General features: G+C 45.6%; 1 protein-coding gene across 1 annotated transcript in view; it reads left to right on the top strand.

Moving 5' to 3' along the window:
* The window catches only part of kif26ba (kinesin family member 26Ba), a 379843-nt gene that overhangs the window by 123021 nt on the left and 235657 nt on the right, over positions 1 to 21165 (top strand). The window contains exon 4 of the mRNA XM_048536110.2: positions 15265 to 15434. Coding sequence (XP_048392067.1) covers positions 15265 to 15434 — 170 coding nt within the window. The remainder of the gene's footprint in view (positions 1 to 15264; positions 15435 to 21165) is intronic.

The raw sequence follows: 21165 nt of genomic DNA, 5'->3' as shown, positions 1-21165 counted from the left end.
CACGATGTTGTGCTGAACATGACACCTGCCCTTGGTCCATATTCCTCCATTCCTCGTATACACATACGCTTATCTTTTTTACACCTTTAATTTTGCATGGGATGAGGGCAGCGTTGGCTGGGCCAGCATTTATTGCCCATCCCTAATTCCCCAGAGGGCAGTTAAGAGTCAACCACATTGCTGTGGGTCAAAAGTGAGGACGGCAGTTTCCTTCCCTAAAGGACATTAATGAACCAGATGGGTTTTTCTGACAATCAATTCATAGCCATCATTAGATTCTTGATTCCTGATATTTATGAATTCAAATTCCACCATCTGTCATGGCAGGATTTGAACCTGGCCCTCCCAGGACATTATCTGGCTCTCTGGATTAACAGTTCAGTAATAATACCACTAGGTCGACACCTCCCCATCTAAAAGTCCCATAAACACCCCTATCGTATCTGCCTCCACCAACACCTCCGGCAGTGTGTTCCAGACTCCTACCTCTGTCTATGTAAAAAACTTGCCCCTCACATCTCCTTTGAACTTTCCCCCTCTCACCTTAAATGCATGTCCCCTAGCATTAGACATTCAACTCTGGGGAAAATATTCTGACTGTCAACTATTTCTATGCTTCTCATAATTTTATAAACTTGTTTCAAGTCTCCTGTCAGCCTCTGCCACCCAGAAGAAAACGTCCCTAGTTTGTCTAGCCTAACCTTATAGCTCAGACCCTCTAATCCAAGCAGCATCCTGGTAAACCTCTTCTGCACCCTCTCCGAAGCCTGCACATTCCCTCCTGTAATGTGGTGACCAGAATTGAACACAGTACTCTAAGTGTGGCCTAACCAAAGTCTTATAAAGCTGCAACATGACATCCTGACTATTGTACTCCAGTTCCCTGACTAATAAAGGCAACCGTGCCACACACCTTTTCTACCAGCCTAACTACTTGTGTGGCCACTTACGGGGAGCTATGTACTTGAACCTCCAAATCCCTCTGTACATCAATGCTGTTCAGGGTCCTGTCATTAACAGCATACTTTTCCTTAATATTCGATCTCTGGAAATGTAGCACCTCACACTTACCCAGACTAAACCCCATCTGCCATTTCTGTGCCCATATCTGCAACTGATCTATATCCCGCTGTATCCTTTGATAACCTTCTACTCTATGCACAGTTCCACTAATCTTTGTATCATCTGCAAGCTTACTAACCCATCCATCTACATTTTCATCCAAGTCATTTTTATATCTATCACAAACAGCACACGCCCCACTATAGATCCTTGAGGAACACCACTAGACACGGACCTTTAGCCTGAAAAACATCCTTCCACCACAACCCTCCTCCTTCTGTGTGAAAGCCAATTCTGAATCTATGCAGCCAAGTCACTGTGGATCCCACGCATCTTAATCTTCTGGATGAGCAAACCATGAGGGACCTTGTCGAAAGCCTGACTAAAATCCATATAGACAACAGCCACTGCTCTACCCTGTCACCTCTTTGAAAAATTCAATCAAGTCAGTAAGACCTGATGTACCCTGCATAAAGCCATTCTGACTGTCCCTAATTAGGCCATGCTTTTCCAAGTGTGCACAATTTCCATCCCTAAGAATTCTCCCCAATTGCTTCCCAACCCCCGATGTGAAACTCACCAGTCTATAATTTTCTGACTATCCCTATTTCCCTTCTTGAACAAAGGAACATTAGCTACTCAAGTGGCTAAAGTGTTCTCAAAGGTGCTAGCATCTTGGCACAAACTATGCCTGTTTTTTAAACAAAGAAGAAATCTGAAATTAGTTACCGGTGAGCTATAGAAAGAGTGAAGCCACAAGATTCTGTGGTTTAAAACTGAAGAATTTGTACTGTGCAAGAGTCCAACAAAGCAAACGCTAAATACCGTCTTAATTAATCACCTATCCTTTAAAACCAAGAATCTACATAATTTGGACATGAATCAACAGGCAGATTTTCTCAGATATAAGCTACAAATTAAATGGTAGATGCAACTAAGACATATCTTAAATTTGCCTTACCAGCCTACAAAGTAAATAGGTCCTCAAACTGAACCACAGACCCTTTCTAAGATAATAAAATGTGAGGCTGGATGAACACAGCAGGCCAAGCAGCATCTCAGGAGCACAAAAGCTGACGTTTCGGGCCTAGACCCTTCATCTGATGAAGGGTCTAGGCCCGAAACGTCAGCTTTTGTGCTCCTGAGATGCTGCTTGGCCTGCTGTGTTCATCCAGCCTCACATTTTATTATCTTGGAATCTCCAGCATCTGCAGTTCCCATTATCTCTCACAGACCCTTTCTGTTTTCTTTACAAGCAACCTAAGCACTGCTTCTAGGAGTTAGTCTGATTTTCAGCTCACAGCAGCACACATTCAACCCGAGGCAGAGGCTTTACCAAAAACAGCGCAAACCTGCAGAAGTGCCTCAACTCAATATGGATGGCATCACTCGCACCAATCTTATAATCCGGTAACAAAAGACATTTGCAGCAACTTCTGCTCACCTTCAGCCACTGTGTTCCTGAGTGTGCACCGCTGGACTCATCAGTTCCCACTGGGACCTGATGGCAAGCTAATGTATAGTTTCATGTGGACGTTTTGTCTTCTGATTCTCAATTTTAGCCTTAGGTTCCCTAGTCACCTCGAGAGGTCAATTTCCCCTTTCATTTAGGCTCTGCCTCAATATATGCTAGCTTTGGAGGTCACAAAAGACTTATATTATAGGATATACAGCAGTAAGTTCCCACAAAGAGAACTTTGCTAATGACCAGATAATCTGTTTTACGAATACTGATTGAGGGATACGTCAGACTCCAGGGATAAGCCACTTGTTAACCTATAAAGGAACGCTGGCATCTCTTACATCCAGCTGGGAGGACAGGCAGTGCCTGTTGGCCTTCTGAAGCTCAGTGAGGTGCGTAATGTAGGGGTAGCTCTCCCACCTGAATGGCCCCAGAGTCTGACCCTGAGAGCATTCTTCTGGACAGTGTGACAAGTAACTCCAAGAGAAAAATCATACCTCCTTTCTTAAAACTTCCTTTGGCCATTTTTAAATGCTTATTGTTTATAAAAGATTACAGAGATCGCGGAACATCTCGCTGTTTCACCAGACAGGAATGTGTTTCAAGTTCCATTCCAGAACTTGAAACCACATGCTGACACTCTAGTGCTGAGGGAGCTATGCAGTGTTTCAGTTGAACCAAGGTGTTGTAAATCCCCTTTAAATTTAAGTAAAAGATTCTGTGGTACTATTTCAGAGGTTATCCTGGTGTCCTGGACAATACTTATCCCTCACTCAACATCATACTCAAAAAGGAGCCTAGCCATTAACACATTGCTGCTGGTGAGATCTTGCTGTGTGCAAATTGGTAGCCACTTGCCCAGCAGAAGCATTTGGTTAGCTGGGAAGTGCTTCGAGATGGGTGGCGGTTGTGATGGGTACTTTAACGGGCGATGGTGGCATGCTGGGAAAATTGTTGCCATGGTAATCTCGAGGCCTGACCATTTCTTGGGTGACACGGGTTCAAATCTCACCACAAAAACCAGTGGAATTTAAATTCTACTAACATCTGCAATATAAAGCTTGTCTCAGTTAAAAACAACCCATATGGCTTGTTAAATGTCCTTTCGGGAAGGAAATCTGCCATCCTTACCTGGCCTGGCCTACATGTGACTCCAGACCCACAGCAATGTGGGTTGACCCTTAACTGCTCATCATTGCAAGGGCAACTGGAGAACAGTAACAAATTCTGGCCTTGCCGATGCTACTCAAAACCCTTGGGATAATACAATGAAAAACAAGCAAACCTTTCTGTCTGATATGTGCAATAATTGCGGCAAATTTTGCTCATCGGCCTCCAAAGTTGGTTAACTGAGCCATCAGTTTGTGTACGTTTTGTGGCAACTCTTTGGCCAGGGAGCTGCGTGCTTAACAAGAAGAAAAAAAAATGGTGATGATTTTGGGACACTTCCAAAAAATTCCACACGTGGGGTTAAGTTAGTCAACCCTTTAATTCAGGTTGAAAGCGGATCTGGGCTGAAGGTATTTACATTTCAAATTGTCGGTCATATTGAACTCACATCCAAAGACGTCAAAAATACCATTACCCATAATAACGTGTTACTCAATGACTCAATGTCTTTCAGAAATTGCTGGAATTCTTAACAAAAAATTGTTGTGATTTGGGCTCAACAATGGCCAGACTAGTGCTTATTGCCTACCCCTTTTTGTTAATTCACCCATGGGTCATAGGCATCAATGCTTGGCTAGCATTTACTATGCATCCCTCAGCATTTCTGTGGCACCAACATACTTGTCAGCCCAAACCCTGATATTGTCCAGGCCGTGCTGCATTTCCACTTGGACTGCTTTGGTATCTGAGGAGTCACAGATGGTGTTGAAAATTGTGCAACTCCCTGACCTCTATATTCCTTAATACTCTTTACAAATAATTACCTTCACTTTAAACACCTCAATTGATTCTCTGCATATGGCCAAAAAGGGGAGTGTATTCCGCACATTCATGACCTTCAGAATGTAAATATTTCGCTGGTTTTGTTTCTCATTGATTTGGTCTAAACTCTGAAATGATGCTCCCCGCTTCTGAATTCTTTGAGAATTTCTTTCATTATCTTAAACTTTGGTGTGCTTTAGTAGAGAGAACAAGTGAAACATAAATTGAAAGCAAATATTCAGATATTTATTCAAGGAGTGGCCTTTGATGGATAAGTGGGTGACTTAGAGCAGTACAGCACAGTACAGGCCCTTCAGCCCACAATGTTGTACTGACCTATTGTCCTACTAACACCAAACTACCCTGCATACCCTACATTATACTATCAAGCATGTGCTTATCCAAGAGTTGCTTAAATGTCCCTAGAGTCTCTGACACCACTAGCACTGCCGGCAGTGCATTCCACATGATCACCTCTTGAGGGGTAATCTTTGACCAAGAAGCTGAATGTCACGTACAGAATGCCAGCTGTGAGTGAAAGTATGGAAATGTAACTGGTGAAAGGAATCCCAGCTATCTCAAGGCCAAAGACCAATCCCAGCTCTCAGAAGCACCTGCCAAATGTGTGGTCGGAGATGTGGCTCTAGGATTGGGTGCATTAGTTACTGCAGAGTTCATAAGCAGTGATATAGAATTTTCAAGGGGTCAAGTGACTGCTGACAGTGGACAATGTGTACAGAATCTGGTACAAGCTCGCCCAGTTCTATATCCAGAAACTTTACTGACCTATTCTGATACATTCCTGGCTGGTTTCCCCGATTACTACCCTTTGGAAACTTGTGCCATCGGCAACTTTGTTGCTCCTGTAAAGACAGGCAGTAATTCTTGCTTACTCATCAACTCCCGACCGACCAACAACTCATTGTTAAAATTCTCGTTCTGGTTTCTAAATCCCTCTCTTGGCCTTTGCCCCTCCCTGTCTCTGCCATCTTCTCCATCTCAGAGACACCTATCCTGCTACAGTTCTAGCCCCTTGACCAGCCCTGATTTTAATTACTCAGTAGTTAGAATGCCTTCCCTAAACCTCATTATCTCTTTATCAACCAGGATGACTGGGACCCTCTCTGTCAATACGGTGCACCTCTTCGATGGTCACCATTTTGGTCAGGCTGCTATTAATCTATGATAGGCAGTTTAGATATGACCTTCTTGAAACATACAAGATTTTCAGGGGACTTGACAGAGAGGTTGTTTCTCTTTGTGGGAGAGTCTAGGACCAGCGGACACCATCTCAGAAAAAGGAGTCACCCATTTAAGACAGAAATAAAGAGAAATTTCTTCTCTCAAAGGGTAGTGAATCGGTGTTGAGGCTGCATAATTGAGCCTATTCAAAGCTAGGGTAGATAGATGTTTAATCAGTAAGGGAATCAAGGGTTATGGGGAAGAGGCACGAAAGTGAAGTTGAGGGTTATCGATCAACCATGATCTCATTGAATAGTGGAGCAGATTTGATAGGCTAAAAGGCCAACATCAGTTCCTGTGTCTTACCATTTTTCTTCCCCTTCCTGATATCATGCGTTGTCTCTCTCCACCAGCCTCACTTCTGATTAATACTTACCAGCTGTTGATCACCAGGCCCTTCTGTGTTCTTATGTCAGACAGGGTCAAATTCCAAGTTTGGCAACCCTTTTGTGAAACGTCTCAGCATGTTCTACTACATCGAGGTGTTATTTAAATGCGGGTTGTTGCTAATTCCGCGCCCCCACCATACTCTTCTTCAGGTTTACCATCGGCAGAGGAGCTGTTCACTTTCTCTGAGATCTCTGACAGGAGGCGACTTCTGTCCTCAACTTTAAAAGCTGTTCCAACCGTATTTTCACTATTAACTTCTGCCAATTACTGACCAGGGTCTGTGAGGGCATTTTTCCCCGAGCAAGGTGTGGTATAAATGCAATTTATTGTTACCTCATGGAAATAACAGGTGTGGTTTTGTGGAAAATAAGATAGCTGCACAGACATTCCTCCTCCCTGACCTTTCCTCAGGTTGTTAGATGTTGTGACTCAGTCAGTACCGGCAAGGAGGAGCATCATTTCAGTCACTCCCTTGCTGCTTAGAAAGACATTATTAGGGAGGGGTCTTCAAGGGCTCATGGATGTTTCAGCTTTAAAATTTGTGATTCACAAACCTTCCGAGCTTTGAAGGGGTTCTTCAGTAAGTTGTCCTCCATGAAGCCAAGATATCCCTTTGTCACTCCTCTTTGAGACTGTTCAGTTGGCAACTGCTTTAAACAGTTTTACATTAATCTGCTCTGAAACTGTCCCTCCATTCACTCAATGTTGACTCGTGCCCAGCTACTGTCCCGCCAATGCCTGTCCAATGTTTTTGCTTGTCAAAGGCGTTAGAATGATAGAATCCCTTCAACGTGGAAGCAGGCCATTTGGCTTGTTGACCCTCCGAGGAGCATCCCACCCAGACCCAAATGCCCACAACCCTGTGCTAAGAGTATCCCACCTTGCCTACACATCCCTGAACACTTTGGGAATTTAGCATGGCCAAATCCAACTAGCCTGCACATCCTTGGACTGTGGGAGGAAACCGGAGCACCCGGAGGAAACCCACGCAGACACAGAGAGAATGTGCAAACTCCACACTGACAATTGCCCCCGAGGGTGGAATCGAACCAGGGTCCCTGGCTCTTGCCCTCTATATGTTTGCACAAGAGGCCAGAATGATATGTGGGAGATTCCAAAGACCTGCAAGTGCGATCTGGGGATTCCAATACCTATTTCCCCTCTCAATTTTCCTACCGCTGTGCAGACTCCCGAGATCTGTGCATGCCAGAAACTTCCAGAATTAGAAAGCACTGTAGCCGCATGCCGATCGCCTTACGCGGACCCTCCTAAGGGGACATGGGCCAGAGCCTGTAAGACAGGCCCTGAAGCTGGGAGTGAGGGTGAGTGGCTGTCGGAAGGTGAGGTGGTCACTGAGGGCAGTTGATACTGATACCGTGGTGCAGGGTGGAGGGGTGGGAGGTGGTGTGGGACGTTTGGGAGCCTCCATGGGCCACTCACAGCCCAGAAAGGAGCACCCCCCACCCCCCCACTGACAATAGTCCAATCAGGTTTCACTGGGCATGAACAAAATGGCAGCCTTTAATTAGGTAGGCCTTGATATGGCATTCCCTATAAAGCTGAGTGACTCCAATGCCCCAGTCTTGACACTGCATGATACCCTTTGAGAAGCTAAGGCAAGGAGGGGGGTGCCGAGATGAGATAAGTCAAGAAACAATGGCTAGGTGAGACTAAGCTTGTGATTAAATTAGTGCAGCTTCTGTCAGGAACTCAACATGAAACCCAACGATTGCACCAGGTGTCTGGCACTGCAGACATTAAGAATGTACAGGGTGTGACTTCAAACACCCAGAAATCTCCTTGAAGCTGGAAAGAAGAGAAACATATAATTAATGTGTCAGAAGGCAACTTTTTCAAATACTTGATGTGTTACTTATAGTATGTGTGAGCTTCTTCTAAAAGGGCAACTGCAAAATGTTGTGGGTGGTGGATACAGCCGTTTTAGACCGGGATGTTTGGACATCGTTGCCTTGGTCTTGGATAGAGTCTGAACACATTGGCATTGGTTTGTGTGTGACGGTGCGTGACACCCAGACAAATGGGCAGCCAGCCCATTTCTGAAGGCAGTCAGGTCACATTGTGAGCATGCTTCTTTAATGTGAGTCACCTCTCACACCCAAGGACACTCTGTGCTTGCTGCCAACGTACAGAGTCGACCCTGAAAGGTGGCACATCTGAAGGTCCTGTGTGCCAACAGGCATGCTTTGGAAGATGTAACTCATGTCTCTGGAGTGTGACCTGAACCCACAGACCTCTGATTCACTCAGCCGCCTTTCTAATGGGTTTCCTCCCTGGAGATGACTGCTTATGTCCCTTGCTGACAAGCTTGCCTCTACTTCCTGTTTGTTTCATTGTGAGTTTCCAAATGGTACATGATGCACTTGAATTCTGCTCCTAATAGCTCCCATTCCCATTGGCTTATTTGTTGAGAGGCCGCTTTGGTTCCTTTGGGTCAGACAGCATCCATGGAGAGAGAGCAAGCTAATGTTTTCAGTCCAAATGACTGCTCACCCCAGCTTTGAGAAAGAGTCATCTAGACTTGAACCATTAGCTTGCTCTCTCTCCATGGATGCTCCCTGCCCTGCTGTGACCGCTAGCATTGTGTTGTTTGCAGTACAGATTCCAACATCTGCAGTCATTTCCTCCTGCACTTAGGTCTCTTGCTATGATCAATGGACAGCTGAAGACAATGACTTACATTGTTTGTGTGAGCACTTGTGTGAACGCACATGCATGCGTGCACATATGCACACACACGTGCATTCATGCACACGCGCGCACACACTGGTGCACACACATACATGCATGCACACACACACGCATGCACACGCAGACACATGCACACACAGGCACATGCATGCACACACACCCGCCCACTCACACACACCCACATGCGCACACAGACACACACCCACCCACCCACCTACACACACCCACCCACATGCGCACACACGCACACCCACATGCACGTACACACACATGCACACACAGTCACACACACAGTCAGTCAGACAGACAGACAGACAGACACACACACACACACATATATATACTGCATGGACTCCCAGCGGTTTGAGAAGGCAGCTCAGAGATGAATAAGGTTGAGGGACAAACACTGACTAGCTCAGCTGTGCCCTCATCTCACGAGTGAATTAAAATAAATGCACACTCGAACACTGTCACATGCTCAAGCAACATGCTCACACAGACCCATGCTGAAACACACAGCTACATACACATAGACACACACAAGTACATTTATACAGGTACATTCAAACATACAGATACATTCACGTAGACACCTATTCAAACACACACAGAACATTCACACAGATACACATTCAAACACAAGAATATTTATAGAGATGCACTCAAACACACAATTACATTCACACAGAGACACACTTAAACATGCAAGTATATTCACATAGATGCGCACTCAAACACAAGTAATAGACCATTCTTCAGAAGAAGGGCCTAGGCCCAAAATGTCAGCCTTCCTGCCTCTCTGGTGCTGCTTGGCCTGCTGCATTCATCCAGCTCTACACCTTGCTGTCCAAGAAAACATCAGGAATGGGTGAGCAAGAGGTTTGTCAAACAGAGAGGCTGTGGGGGAAAAGTCCTTGAAGGAGAAGTGTGAGGGAGCAGGGAAGAGGGAGGAAACACGGAGTGAAGGAAACTGAGGACTGAAGACTGTTGTTCCCTGTTGTCTCAGCTCTTTCATCATTTCGGTGCAGTTTGGTTTTGACAAGTAACGCGGGAGCTTTTGTTGTCTCCCCATGACATTTCGTTTAGACTGTTCAGGGGAACAAGTTGACCTTCTCTCTGATGTTCCAGCTTGGCTTGGGTGAAAGCAAATGGAGCCTCATCTGTCAATTATAACCAAACAACACACAGTGGTTACAGGCTATTCAGCCCATCAAATCCCATGCTGGCGCTTATGCTTCACAAGGAGCTTCTTTCACTTTTCATCATCTCAACTCTTGTGAAACAATCCTGCTATTCCTTTCTATGTCACTGGTGTAACCTGCTTCTCTAACATGTATTGGTGCTGTTCACCTCAATTTCCAAGTTCTAAACATTCTCTGGATAAAACAAAACGCATTAACTTTCCTGAAGCAAGAGTAGTTAGAGGGATTATTTAAAATTGTGATGAAGTGTTTGAAACTCTGGGGCCTTTTAGCAGTAACTCTCTGTTGAGGTGCTTTGAGATGTTGGGTTAAGTTCATATTAAGTCACATTGTGTCTGGTTTTCTGCAGAAATGGATTCGATGGGCCAAATGGTCTTCTCGTTGCATTTTAGCTTGAGCCTTGCAGGCCCCAAAGTCTCTGACATACGATGAAGTGGCCCAGCCAACTTTGTCACTGATAGTCCGTCAGGAGCCAAGGAAGTCCTGGTGCTTCATGTTGGCAGCAGTTTCTTGGGAAGTTTACATTCTTGGTTGCCCTGACAGTTCCATGGGTTCAACAGTTGTGGGATCAATGGTTAGAACTATGGATATTGAGGCTGTTTGCGTTCTACTTAGCCCAGTTTCTACCCAGATTCGCTCGGTAGGAATAAAATTGGGGCAGCTTGAAGTAAGTCAGCTGGAGGGTCAAAACAACCCTAGTGATCTCAGCCCCCCCTCACCTCCCAGACAGTCAGTCACCACCATCCCCCACCTTCCATACCACATAGAGTGCTCATCATACACTCTTCCCCCCACTATCCACACAACAGGATTCACCCAGGTCGGGGGTGGGGGGAGGTGGGATCAACACTGTGGGAGGCGCGAGAAGAGGTGGACACTGGTGGCGGGGTGTGCATGTTCAGGGAATGGGACACAGTGAGCCCTATCGAAGGTAACAGGGCAGAGTGAATGCTGCTGGGGTGAGGGTGGTGAACACGTTAGGGAATGAGGGAATTGAATGCTTTTGGGAGGTGGGAGAAACACTGTTGGCGTTGAGGGTGTTGAACATTCCTGGGAGCGAGGACGAGAGGGTGAAATCTGTTGGGTGAGGGGGTGTGAGATGCCAGGAGGTGAGGGGGCGCTGGTGTGCATTTCCTGGGGAGGGAGCGGTCAGTGAACACCGGTGACGAGGGGATGTGAAATGTTAGGTGGTCCGGGGCTTGCACACTGTTTAGGGGACCAGGAGGAGGGTCAACATGTCAGGGGATGGAGACAGTGAATGAACAGAAGGAAGGGCTATGGCTGTGTTTGAATTAAAGGAGTAAGTGGGCGGATTAAATCAGTGTTGGACACACCCCTTGCAGGCTTTTTGGGAATCCCACTGTACACAAATGACAAGGCTGATACTTTAGCGCAGTACTGAGGGAGTGCTGCACTGCCTGTCTTTTGGATGAGACATTAAAAATGAGGTAGAAAAGGTAGAGAAGATCTCATGGCACTTGAAGAACTGCGGGGAGTCCTCCCCAACGTCATTCCCTTCACAAGTCAACAAGAGGCTTTGCATTGACAGCAAATTAACTTGTCTCCCTTGTATTGGGATTGGAGGGAGGGAGATGGCTGACATCAGATAAAACATGAGGAAAGCAGGAAGAAAGAACGATTAGCACTTATCTGGCACTTTTCACAGCCATTAGCAATGGAATACAATGAAAGACTTCTGAAGTGTTGTCATGTGAGGGAATTTGGGAGCCAAATTGTGCACAGTACGCTCTTATAAACAGCAACATGATGTAGGACATAGGAACAGAAGTAGGACATTCAGCCCATTGAGACTGCACTGATATTCAATGAGATCATTGTTGATCTAATCATGCTCAACTTTTTCCTGCCTTTTCCCCATAATCCTCCATTCTCTTACTAATGATAAATGTGTTTACCTCAGTCTTGAATGTTGTAGAATGTCACAGGATAGAAGCAGGCCATTCAGCCCATCGAGTCCACACTGATTCTCTGAAAAGCATCACATCCAGGCCCACCTCCCACCTATCCCTGTAACACTGCACTCCCCATGGCTAATACACCTATCCTGCACATCCTTGGACACGAGGGGTCAATTTAGCATGGCCAGCCCATGTAACCTGCACACCTTTGGACTGTGGGAGGAAACCGGAGCACCCAGAAGAAACCCAGGCAGACACGGGGAGTTACCAATACTGGAGCTGAACCTGGGTCCCTGGTGCTATAAGGTAAACACTGTGATAGCATGCCACCCCATTATATACTCAATGACCCAGCCTCGTCAACCCTGTATGATGAAGAATTAGGCAGATGATGTGCTTTAGTGATGCTGATGGTTAGTTAAATACTGGCTAGACATTGGAATGTGCTCCTGTGTTCATTTTCAGAACACAGCCATGGGATCTTCCATGTCTAGCTGAGGGAGCACACAGATTTAACATTCATCTGAAACAGAGTGCCCCCCAGTAATATGGCACTCCCTCAGCACTGCACTGGCACATTAAACAAGATTATGAGCTCAGGCCTTATGAAACTTGCTGTTTTAAAGAAATGGTGTTCCCAAGGTCCCTAAGGCTCTGTCTAGTAAAACAGGCATTAAATTAGCAACATTGGAAGCTTAATGGGTTAAGTATTTGACACCAGTCTTTGAAGGCCCAGGAGTTTGGCCAAACATATGACCATGAATACAGTGCTTCTTTCTCAGCCATGAACGTAATGACTGCCCAGCCGGGATCAATTTACAAGGTCATTTCATACGATTCTTACTACTGTCTGGTCAGAACGAGTATGGAAATAGAAACCTCCACTGTAGCCTGAGGAGGGGGTAGAGAAGGGATCGAGGACAAACCTGCCTTGGTTATGTTTTAGCTTCCCCTTCGAGAGATCCTTCAGACTGGAAACAACAAATAGGCCTCTATGGGACTGAACATTGGAGAGAGAGAGGGTTCATTTTGTAGCATGAACTGCCCAACTCAATAACTGTCAGAAATCATAATCAATTCCACACAATGATCTCTATTTACTCGGCTTCACACCAAGCTGAAGGTATTTTAAACAAATTCACTGCTGTGTAAACACAGCCATGCCTTCAAGGCTAGCCCCTAAGGCCTGTTCATTTACTGACCTGTATAATTAGTGTTTAGAATTTACGCTCAGTGTTGACAGTAATGAACGTTCTTGGAAACCTCAGGAATGTTTGAAAGGAAATCTCAACCACTGAGGAATTGTAATAAATTGGACTTGTTGGAAAATCTCCTCTGATTGGTCTGAAAGAAACAGGGCATTATTTTTAATCCAGTATAGGAGTTGGGCAGTCAGGGGCTGAGAGTTGAGTGCTGAGCCCTCCCAGGACATTAGTGGCCTGAAGCTGCTTGAGTTCAACTTGTGGACCATGTTTGACACCCCCTCCCACTATCTCAGTTACCTCCTCCTGTGGCATTATCCTCCCAAGATCCTGGTGCAGCTCTTCCTAACTCTGGCCCCTTGTACATCTACAATTTCATTCGAATGCTCGTGCCTTCAGCTGCCCAAAAAGCAGACGCCTGTATGTCTCCCTGCCTCTCACCTCCTTTGAGAGACGGGCCAGCCTTTGCATAGCTCCTCCAAGAAAGAGGCTTCCTTAGTTAGGGACCACTTTCCCTTTGTATTTACCCAGCAGAAAAAGAAAAGAACCAGTGAGATGCACAAACGATGAGAAAAATAATGAATAAGGTTGCATTAAAGCAACAGAATGGAAGCCATTTCTGTTAGCAAAAGCAAAAATCTCTTGGCCCCATAAGCCAGTTGAACAGTTGGTGAATCACTCAGCCATTCAGCCCCTGAAACCTGTTCCATCACTGGATTAAATTGTGGCAGGATTCCTGAAACATTTCCCATTACTGTCACGTCTTTTCTATGTGTCTGCCTCCTGCCTGCTTTGCCCACAGATCATTCACCTTTCAAACATTCACAGAATCAGAGAATGGAGACACGCCATGAGGGGATAGTAGGAGCTGCCGATGCTGGACAATCTGAGATAACAAGGTGTAGAGCTGGATGAACACAGCAGGCCAAGCAGCATCAGAGGAGCAGGAAGCATTTTCTGAAGAAGGGTCCGGACCTGAAACGTCAGCCTTCCTGCCCCTCTGATGCTGCCTGGCCTGCTGTGTTCATCCAGCTCCACACCGTGTTATCTCATTGTGTGCTGCTCTGGTCTGCAAGGGCAAACACCCGACTCCTCAGCCCTGCTCTTTTCATAAAACCCTGGATGTTTTTGCTTTGTTTCTTATTACCCAGGTCTCTTTTGACATCCGCAGTTGAATGTGTTCATTGTTCTCTGTGTAAGCTGTTTCTCCTCGCTTCACAAATGCTTTGCTTGTTAAACATTTTAATGATGCTCTGGTTCTTGTGCCTCTGTGTGTAGGAGCAGATTCTCCCTCTCTATTCTGTCTGGACCCTTCTTGATTCTGATTATCTCCATTCAGTCTCCTCTGATTACTTTTACTGCAAAGGTGTGTTTAGTCTTTTTTCCTTCTGGCTCAGAAAGCTGCAGAAAATGACACATCTCATCATGGCTTTAAATGACGGTACAAATCACATTGTGAGCTTATCGACGTGCGGGAGTACTTCTGATTATCAATGCCCTTGCACCGTCATTTGTCAGCAGGTGAAAGTGTCTCAAAAACTATGGATCATAAAGAGTGTGGTCTTCTAATGAAAGGATGGGTCGAAAGACAGATTGGATTGAGATGAAAAAAATTGGAACGTCCTATTTCTTGAAACGATGTCACAGTCTCTACTTGGTCTTTGCTTTTACTTCAGTGGAGTGCTCTGCCTCCCGGTGAATGATACTTGCGATCTTGCACCTCTTCTCTTGTACCAACTTCTCACGGACAACCAGGGATGAGGGCAGGAACAAAAACTGAGAGTTCCTGGAAAAGCTCAGCAGGTCTGGCAGCATCTTCAAAGGAAAGAAAAACAGAGTTAACTTGACCCCTTCCTCCGGACCCAAAACGTTAACTCTGTTTTATTTTTCTTCACAGATGCTGCCAGACCTGCTGAGCTTTTCCAGCAACTTCTGTTTTTGTTCTTGATTCACAGCGTCTGCAGTTCTTTATTAGGGATGGGTAGTAAATGAAGCGAACCCAGCCAGCCCAATGAGTGAATTAAATAAAAAAATTCCAATGTATTTTAGTTTTACTTGTGGAGTATTGGGTTAAGGGATTTTAATGAGGATTCACATTTTTCCCAGGAAGGTTTGCTTAAAACTGTGCTGCTCTCTCATTGCAGATATCACAGCTGATGTCCGAGAATTGCCGGGAAGGTTTGACCGAGGCGGTTCTGAACCGCTACAACTCTGACAAGCCGTCGGTGTGCAGCAGCTTCCCGAGCTCCCAGGGGACCTACGTATCAAGTGCAGCCTCGAGTGGGACCTCAGCTGCAGCATCGTTCTTTGCAAGGTAAGGATGTGCCCCGTTAAGGTGAGAGTGGCTGTGTTTAAGTGAGAATGACGGGAAAACTGCTGGAGAAACTCCGCAGGTCTGGCGGAGTTAATGCTCCGAGTCCAGTGACCCTTTGGCAGAATTGAAATCCTCTCATGGAAGTTGCCTGTCACACGTGTGCTGAGGCATGCGGATAAAACAGAAGTGAGGGTCATTTATCTCCATATCATCTGCGATTCTCTCACTGAAACCTGGAATTTTACCTTGGGTCACTGCCCTGAGGAAAGATGCAGCTAGAAATCATTTTGTTCGGAAGGCGGGTAATTTCATTGCACAGCTGTTTTGAAATTCTGCTGAACCTGTGTTTGCCAAGACCCCAGGGCAATTTGTATGACAACCCCTAAAGGTGCTGGTTGAACAGTGACTTTGGAACCAATGACAAAGATTAAAGACAAGGACAAATTCCTAAAAGCAGAATAGTATTTTTCCTTTATTCATTCATGGGATGAGGTCAGCATTTATTGCCCATCCCTAATTGCCCAGAGGGCATTTAAGAGACAGCCACATTGCTGTGGGTCTGGAGTCACATGTAGGCCAGACCAGGTAGGGATGGCAGTTTCCTTCCCTAAAGGGCATTAGTGAACCAGATGAGTTTTGTCGGACAATTGATAATGGATTCATGGTCATCGCTATACTCTTAATTCCAGATATTTATTGAATTCAAATCCCACCATCTCGAACCTGTGTCCCCAGAACATTATCTCTAGTGATTGCCTCCCTCATATCATATTTTGGTTACTCATCAAAACCAAGGGGTTTGGCACAACTACATTAACAATTATTCCTTTCTCATTGAATGTTGACCATGAACCCATTGCCAATTGTTGGAAAAACCCGTCTAGTTCAGTAATGTCCTTTAGGGAAGGAAACTGCCATCCTTGCGTGATCTGGCCTACATCAGACCCACAGCAATGTGGTTGACTCTGAACTGCCCTCTGGGCAATTAGGGATGGACAATAAATGCTGCCTGGCCAGCGGCACCCACATCCCATGTATGAGTAAAGGAAAAACAGAATAAGTGTGATAGAATTCTCCATCAAGGTGGAGAGTGAGGTAACTGATTCTGAGACTGGCTTCCTGAATCTAAATCAAAGAAACTATGATGGTTTGAGGTTGGAGTTGCTATGATGGATTGCGAAATGTTACTGAAAAGAATGACGGTGGAGAGGTAATGTCAAACATTCAAAGAGTGAATGGGTGAGCCTTAAAAATTGTTGATTCCTGTTTGTTGCAAGAGTGTGAAGAGAACAGTGGCTAAGCCATGGCTTATGAGGGAAATTAAATGCAAAAAAAGAGGCATACAAATTGGCAAGAAGGGACAATAGACCTGAGGATTGGGAACAGTTTAGAATTTAGCAATCAGAACCAAGAGAAAGGAGAGATGGAGTATGAGTGTAAACTTGTAGGGAACGTAGGAACTGACTAAAAGTTTCTATTGGTATGTAAAGAGAAAAAGATTGGAGAAAACCAATATAGGTCCGTCACACTCCGAAACAGGGGAATTTCTCATGGGGAACAAAAAAATGACTGACAAACTAAATTTACACTTCTGCACTTCTGTCTTCACAAAGAAAGACATGAATAATGTCCCAGAAATGATGGGGTGCACAGTGAGAGGGAGGAATTGAAGAAAATCTATATTATGGAGAAATGGTGTTTGAGAAATGGATGGGATGGAAGACTGATAAATCCCTAGGGTCTGATAATCTACATCCCATTGTGCTTCAGGAAGTTGCCCTTGAAAAGTTGATGCATTACTGGTCATCTTCCAAGATTTTTTAGACTCTGGAACAACTCCTGCAGATTGGTGGGGGGTGTAGCTAATGTAACCCCACTGTTTAAAAAGGAAGGTTGACAGAAAACAGGGAATAACAGACCGGCAAGTCTGATGGCGATAGTGGGGAAGATACTAGAGCCCACTATCAAGGATTTTATAGCAGAGCACTTTGTAAACAGTGGTAAAACAGACACACACAGCATGGATTTACAAAAAGGAAATTATACCTGACAAATCTACTGGAATTCTTCTAAGATGCAACTATTAGAGATAATTAAGGGGAGCTGGTGGATGTGCTTTATTTGGATTTTCAGAAGGCATTTGACAAAGTCTCACAGAAGAGATTAATGTGTAAAATTAAAGTGCGTTGAACTGGGGGTTGAGTTTTCAGATGGATAGAAAATGGGTTAGCAGACAGGAAACAAACAGTAGAATAAATGTTCCCTTTTCTGACTGGTCGGTAGTAACTTGTGGAGTACTGCAGGGAACGATACCAAGTCCCTAGCTATTCACAGTATATGTTAATGATTTAGGTGAGGGAACTAAATGTAATACCTCAAAATATTCAGATGATACAAAGCTGGGTGGAAGGTGAGCTGTAAGGAGGATGCAGACACATTTCGCACAGAGAGGAGTTTGTATGTGGAATGAGTGGTCAGAGGAAGCTGTAGATGCAGGTCCAGTTGCAATATTTAAAAGGCATTTGGACAGGTACATGGATAGGAAAGGTTTAGAGGGATATGGGCCATATGCGAGCAGGTGTTTGGGAAAGTTGGTCGGCATGGACAGGTTGGGCCGAATGGTCTGTTTCCATGCTGTATGAATCTGTGGCTCTCTGACCGTATGCTACAGTGTGACTTAGACCAGCTGAGTGAGTGAGCAAATGCATGGCAGGTGCAGTTTGAAGTGGATAAATGTGAGCTTATGTGTTTTGAAGAAGGAGGTAGATACAGCTGTTGTGGCTAAAGGGACTGAGAGATATGGGTGGGGTCGGTAGGTGCGGTGTATAGAACTTGATGATCAGCGATGATCATAATTAATGGCACAGCAGGCTGAAGGGGTCACCTAGCCTGTACCTCCTCTCATCTTCTATGTTTTTATATTTTACAAAGAAACCAAACCATGCGCTACATAGGAGTTTTTTTTGTCTGAGATGTCTGTGGCCCCTCTCAGCTTTGATTCTGTCTGTTCAATTTCTTTAACATTGTAGACCATACTTTCCTCATATTCTGACCAATGAAGCTGCTTCGTTAGAACACACCTTACAATTTGAAGTGACAGTGCTCTTCTGATAGCTCAGATGTTTCTTTCATCAGTTTTCCAATTGGTATTTCCAGGGAAGTACTCTTATGCCTGACTCCATTATCCTTTCTGTTCTTATGTTGGATATGACTAATCTGCAGCCGCTGTCCCTCGGTTGTTCTCATTCCTTTATGTTGAGGAATTTGTCCCAGCTCAATGTCCCAAACTAACTCCAGCTGGATCGCCCTGTCGGACGAGGAACACTGCCTTGCGAGAGATAGTGGGGTAGTGGTAATGTCAGCTGATTAGAAAGTCAGTAGCACAGACAAGACAATGTTGGCGGCTGGTAGAATGACAGATTCAGTTCGTAAAATCTGGAATTGGAAGCTAGTCTCAGTAAATGATCATTGATTATCAAAAAGACCCACATGCTTCATGAATATCACCCAGGGAAGGAAATGTGCTGCCAGCCTTGTGAAATGGCCAAGCAAGCCACTCATTTTGAGAGCAAAAGCTCAAGAACAGCAAATGCTGGCCTTGCCAGTGAAAGCCACACTCTACCCATTCCCCCCCAACACTCACACTCTCCCCACTCCCCCCACAACACTCACACTCTCCATACCCCACCCCCCACCCCCCACACTGACACTCTCCCCATTCCCCCCAACACTGACAACAATGCTAACGGAAAGTTGCAGGAACAGCAACTTGTATTCCACTTGGAAACCCTGCAGCCCAATGGTATTAATGTGGACTTCACAAGCTTCAAAATCTCCCCTCCCCCTACCGCATCCCAAAACTAGCCCAGCTCGGCCCTGTCTCCCTAACCTGTCCTTCCTCCCACCTCAAGCCCCACGCCCCCATCTCCTACCTACTAACCTCATCACACCCCCTTGACCTGTCCATCCTCCCTGGACTGACCTATCCTCCCTAACTCCCCACCTACACTCACCTTTACTGGCTCCATCCCCACCTCTTTGACCTGTCTGTCTCCTCTCCACCTATCTTCTCCTCTGTCCAGCTTCGATCCGCCTCCCCCTCTCTTCCTGTTCATCCAGCTTTACCACTTGTTAACCATGTACCCTCTGCTTTCTAGCCATCGTTTCGATAGGATGCATATTGTTATATGTCTAGTTTCTCGCCCTGACTCCCATGTCTCTGAGATGCCCACAACATTGTACCTGCCACTTGCAATCTACACTACAAACTCATTTACCTTGTTTCATATACTGCGTGCATTTATGTACAACACCCTCAGTCCTGCAGTTACTGGCGCTCTTCTCATTGTTGTCCTCTTATTTGCTGCACCCGAAGTCAGATTCCTAACCCTTACCCCATTCTGTGTCCTAGCATCGTCTGACCAGAATATTGAACTACCTGTAAACTGTGTCTATGAACAGCAGCTTGCTTGACCGGGACATGTAGAAAGGGAGCCAGAGACTGCCCTCTGCTGATTTAACAAGATTGACGGAACTACATGTAGATGTGCTCGATATACACAAGGCAGTCTGTGTATCCCCACAGTGGGATACGCTACATACTCCTGGAGGTACTATTTACCACCCATTGTCTATACCGCCACTGTTAAAAGAATTATACACCCTCCAATGAAAGTTTGTACCATCCAGTGTGGTATATGCTCTGTATCTTCCACTGCGAAAGATTCTGTCTATCCCCCACTCTGAAGTATACTGTGTATACACAACACTGTGGGATATGCCGTAGACTCATTGGGAGAGATACTGTATATTTCCCACTGTGGGTGATATAGTGTACTCTGTATGACAGAGCATGTTGTATATCCTCCACTCTGAGGACGTTCGGGAGGTAACAGTTGGGAACTGCAATAGTCAGTCAGCCCCGTGAGCCTGCTCTGTCACTCACTGGCTCAGTGCTGACCTTTAACCCCCAACACCACTTTCCCACACAATCCTAAGATTCATTGGATCTTTCCCTGCTCGAAAATCTACCGAGCCCTGTCTTGAAGCCCCTTGATGACTGAGGTAGAGGATTCCAAAAAGTCACGACTTTCAGAATGAAGTAATTCCTCCCCATTTCAGTCCTAATGGGCTGGTCCCTTATTCTGAGACAGTGGGCAGACTCTTGTGCCCCGTCCCTCTTGGTGCAGCAGGTTTGGTGGCGTTAAAGAGGCATTTGAAGAGACCTTTCATCCTGATTGTGCCAGTGTCAGGGAGATCCTGCCTTCTGGCTTTGTGCACCAATGGGAGCTTGCCATGCATCACCCAGTCTCCTTGTGGAGTTCCCTGGGATATGACCCTCATTCAATGGAACCTAGTGTGTGATCGGGGGCGTTGGGAGGGGGCTGTCTGAGAGTCATCCCTCTGTACTTGCTACCAATCACCTCATTGTCTCCAACCCCATGTGCCTCTCCCACCCATCGTACCCTTGTAGACCCGTGATCCAAGCAATGAGAGCACAGTCCTGGGAATAGGCTCTGCTTCCCAGGAGAGCTGCCAGCCTCAGAGTGACCCATTCTCGGAGAATGGGAACTCCACCCTGAGGGCCCTCAAGTGGGTGAAGTGGGGTCACGTGTTAACCGGAGACACATCAGAAAATGAGACAGGAGCTGGTGCTGTGTTCAGTCATCTCTGTCTTGGTGCTGAAGGAATAGAAGCGTATTAAGGCCACAGGAATATATTCTGGCAGGCT

This window comes from Stegostoma tigrinum, chromosome 9 (genome assembly GCF_030684315.1).
Source record: "Stegostoma tigrinum isolate sSteTig4 chromosome 9, sSteTig4.hap1, whole genome shotgun sequence".
Taxonomy (NCBI): domain Eukaryota; kingdom Metazoa; phylum Chordata; class Chondrichthyes; order Orectolobiformes; family Stegostomatidae; genus Stegostoma; species Stegostoma tigrinum.
The sequence above is the reverse complement of the archived record's forward strand: the minus strand, read 5'-3'. Positions and strand labels throughout refer to the sequence as shown.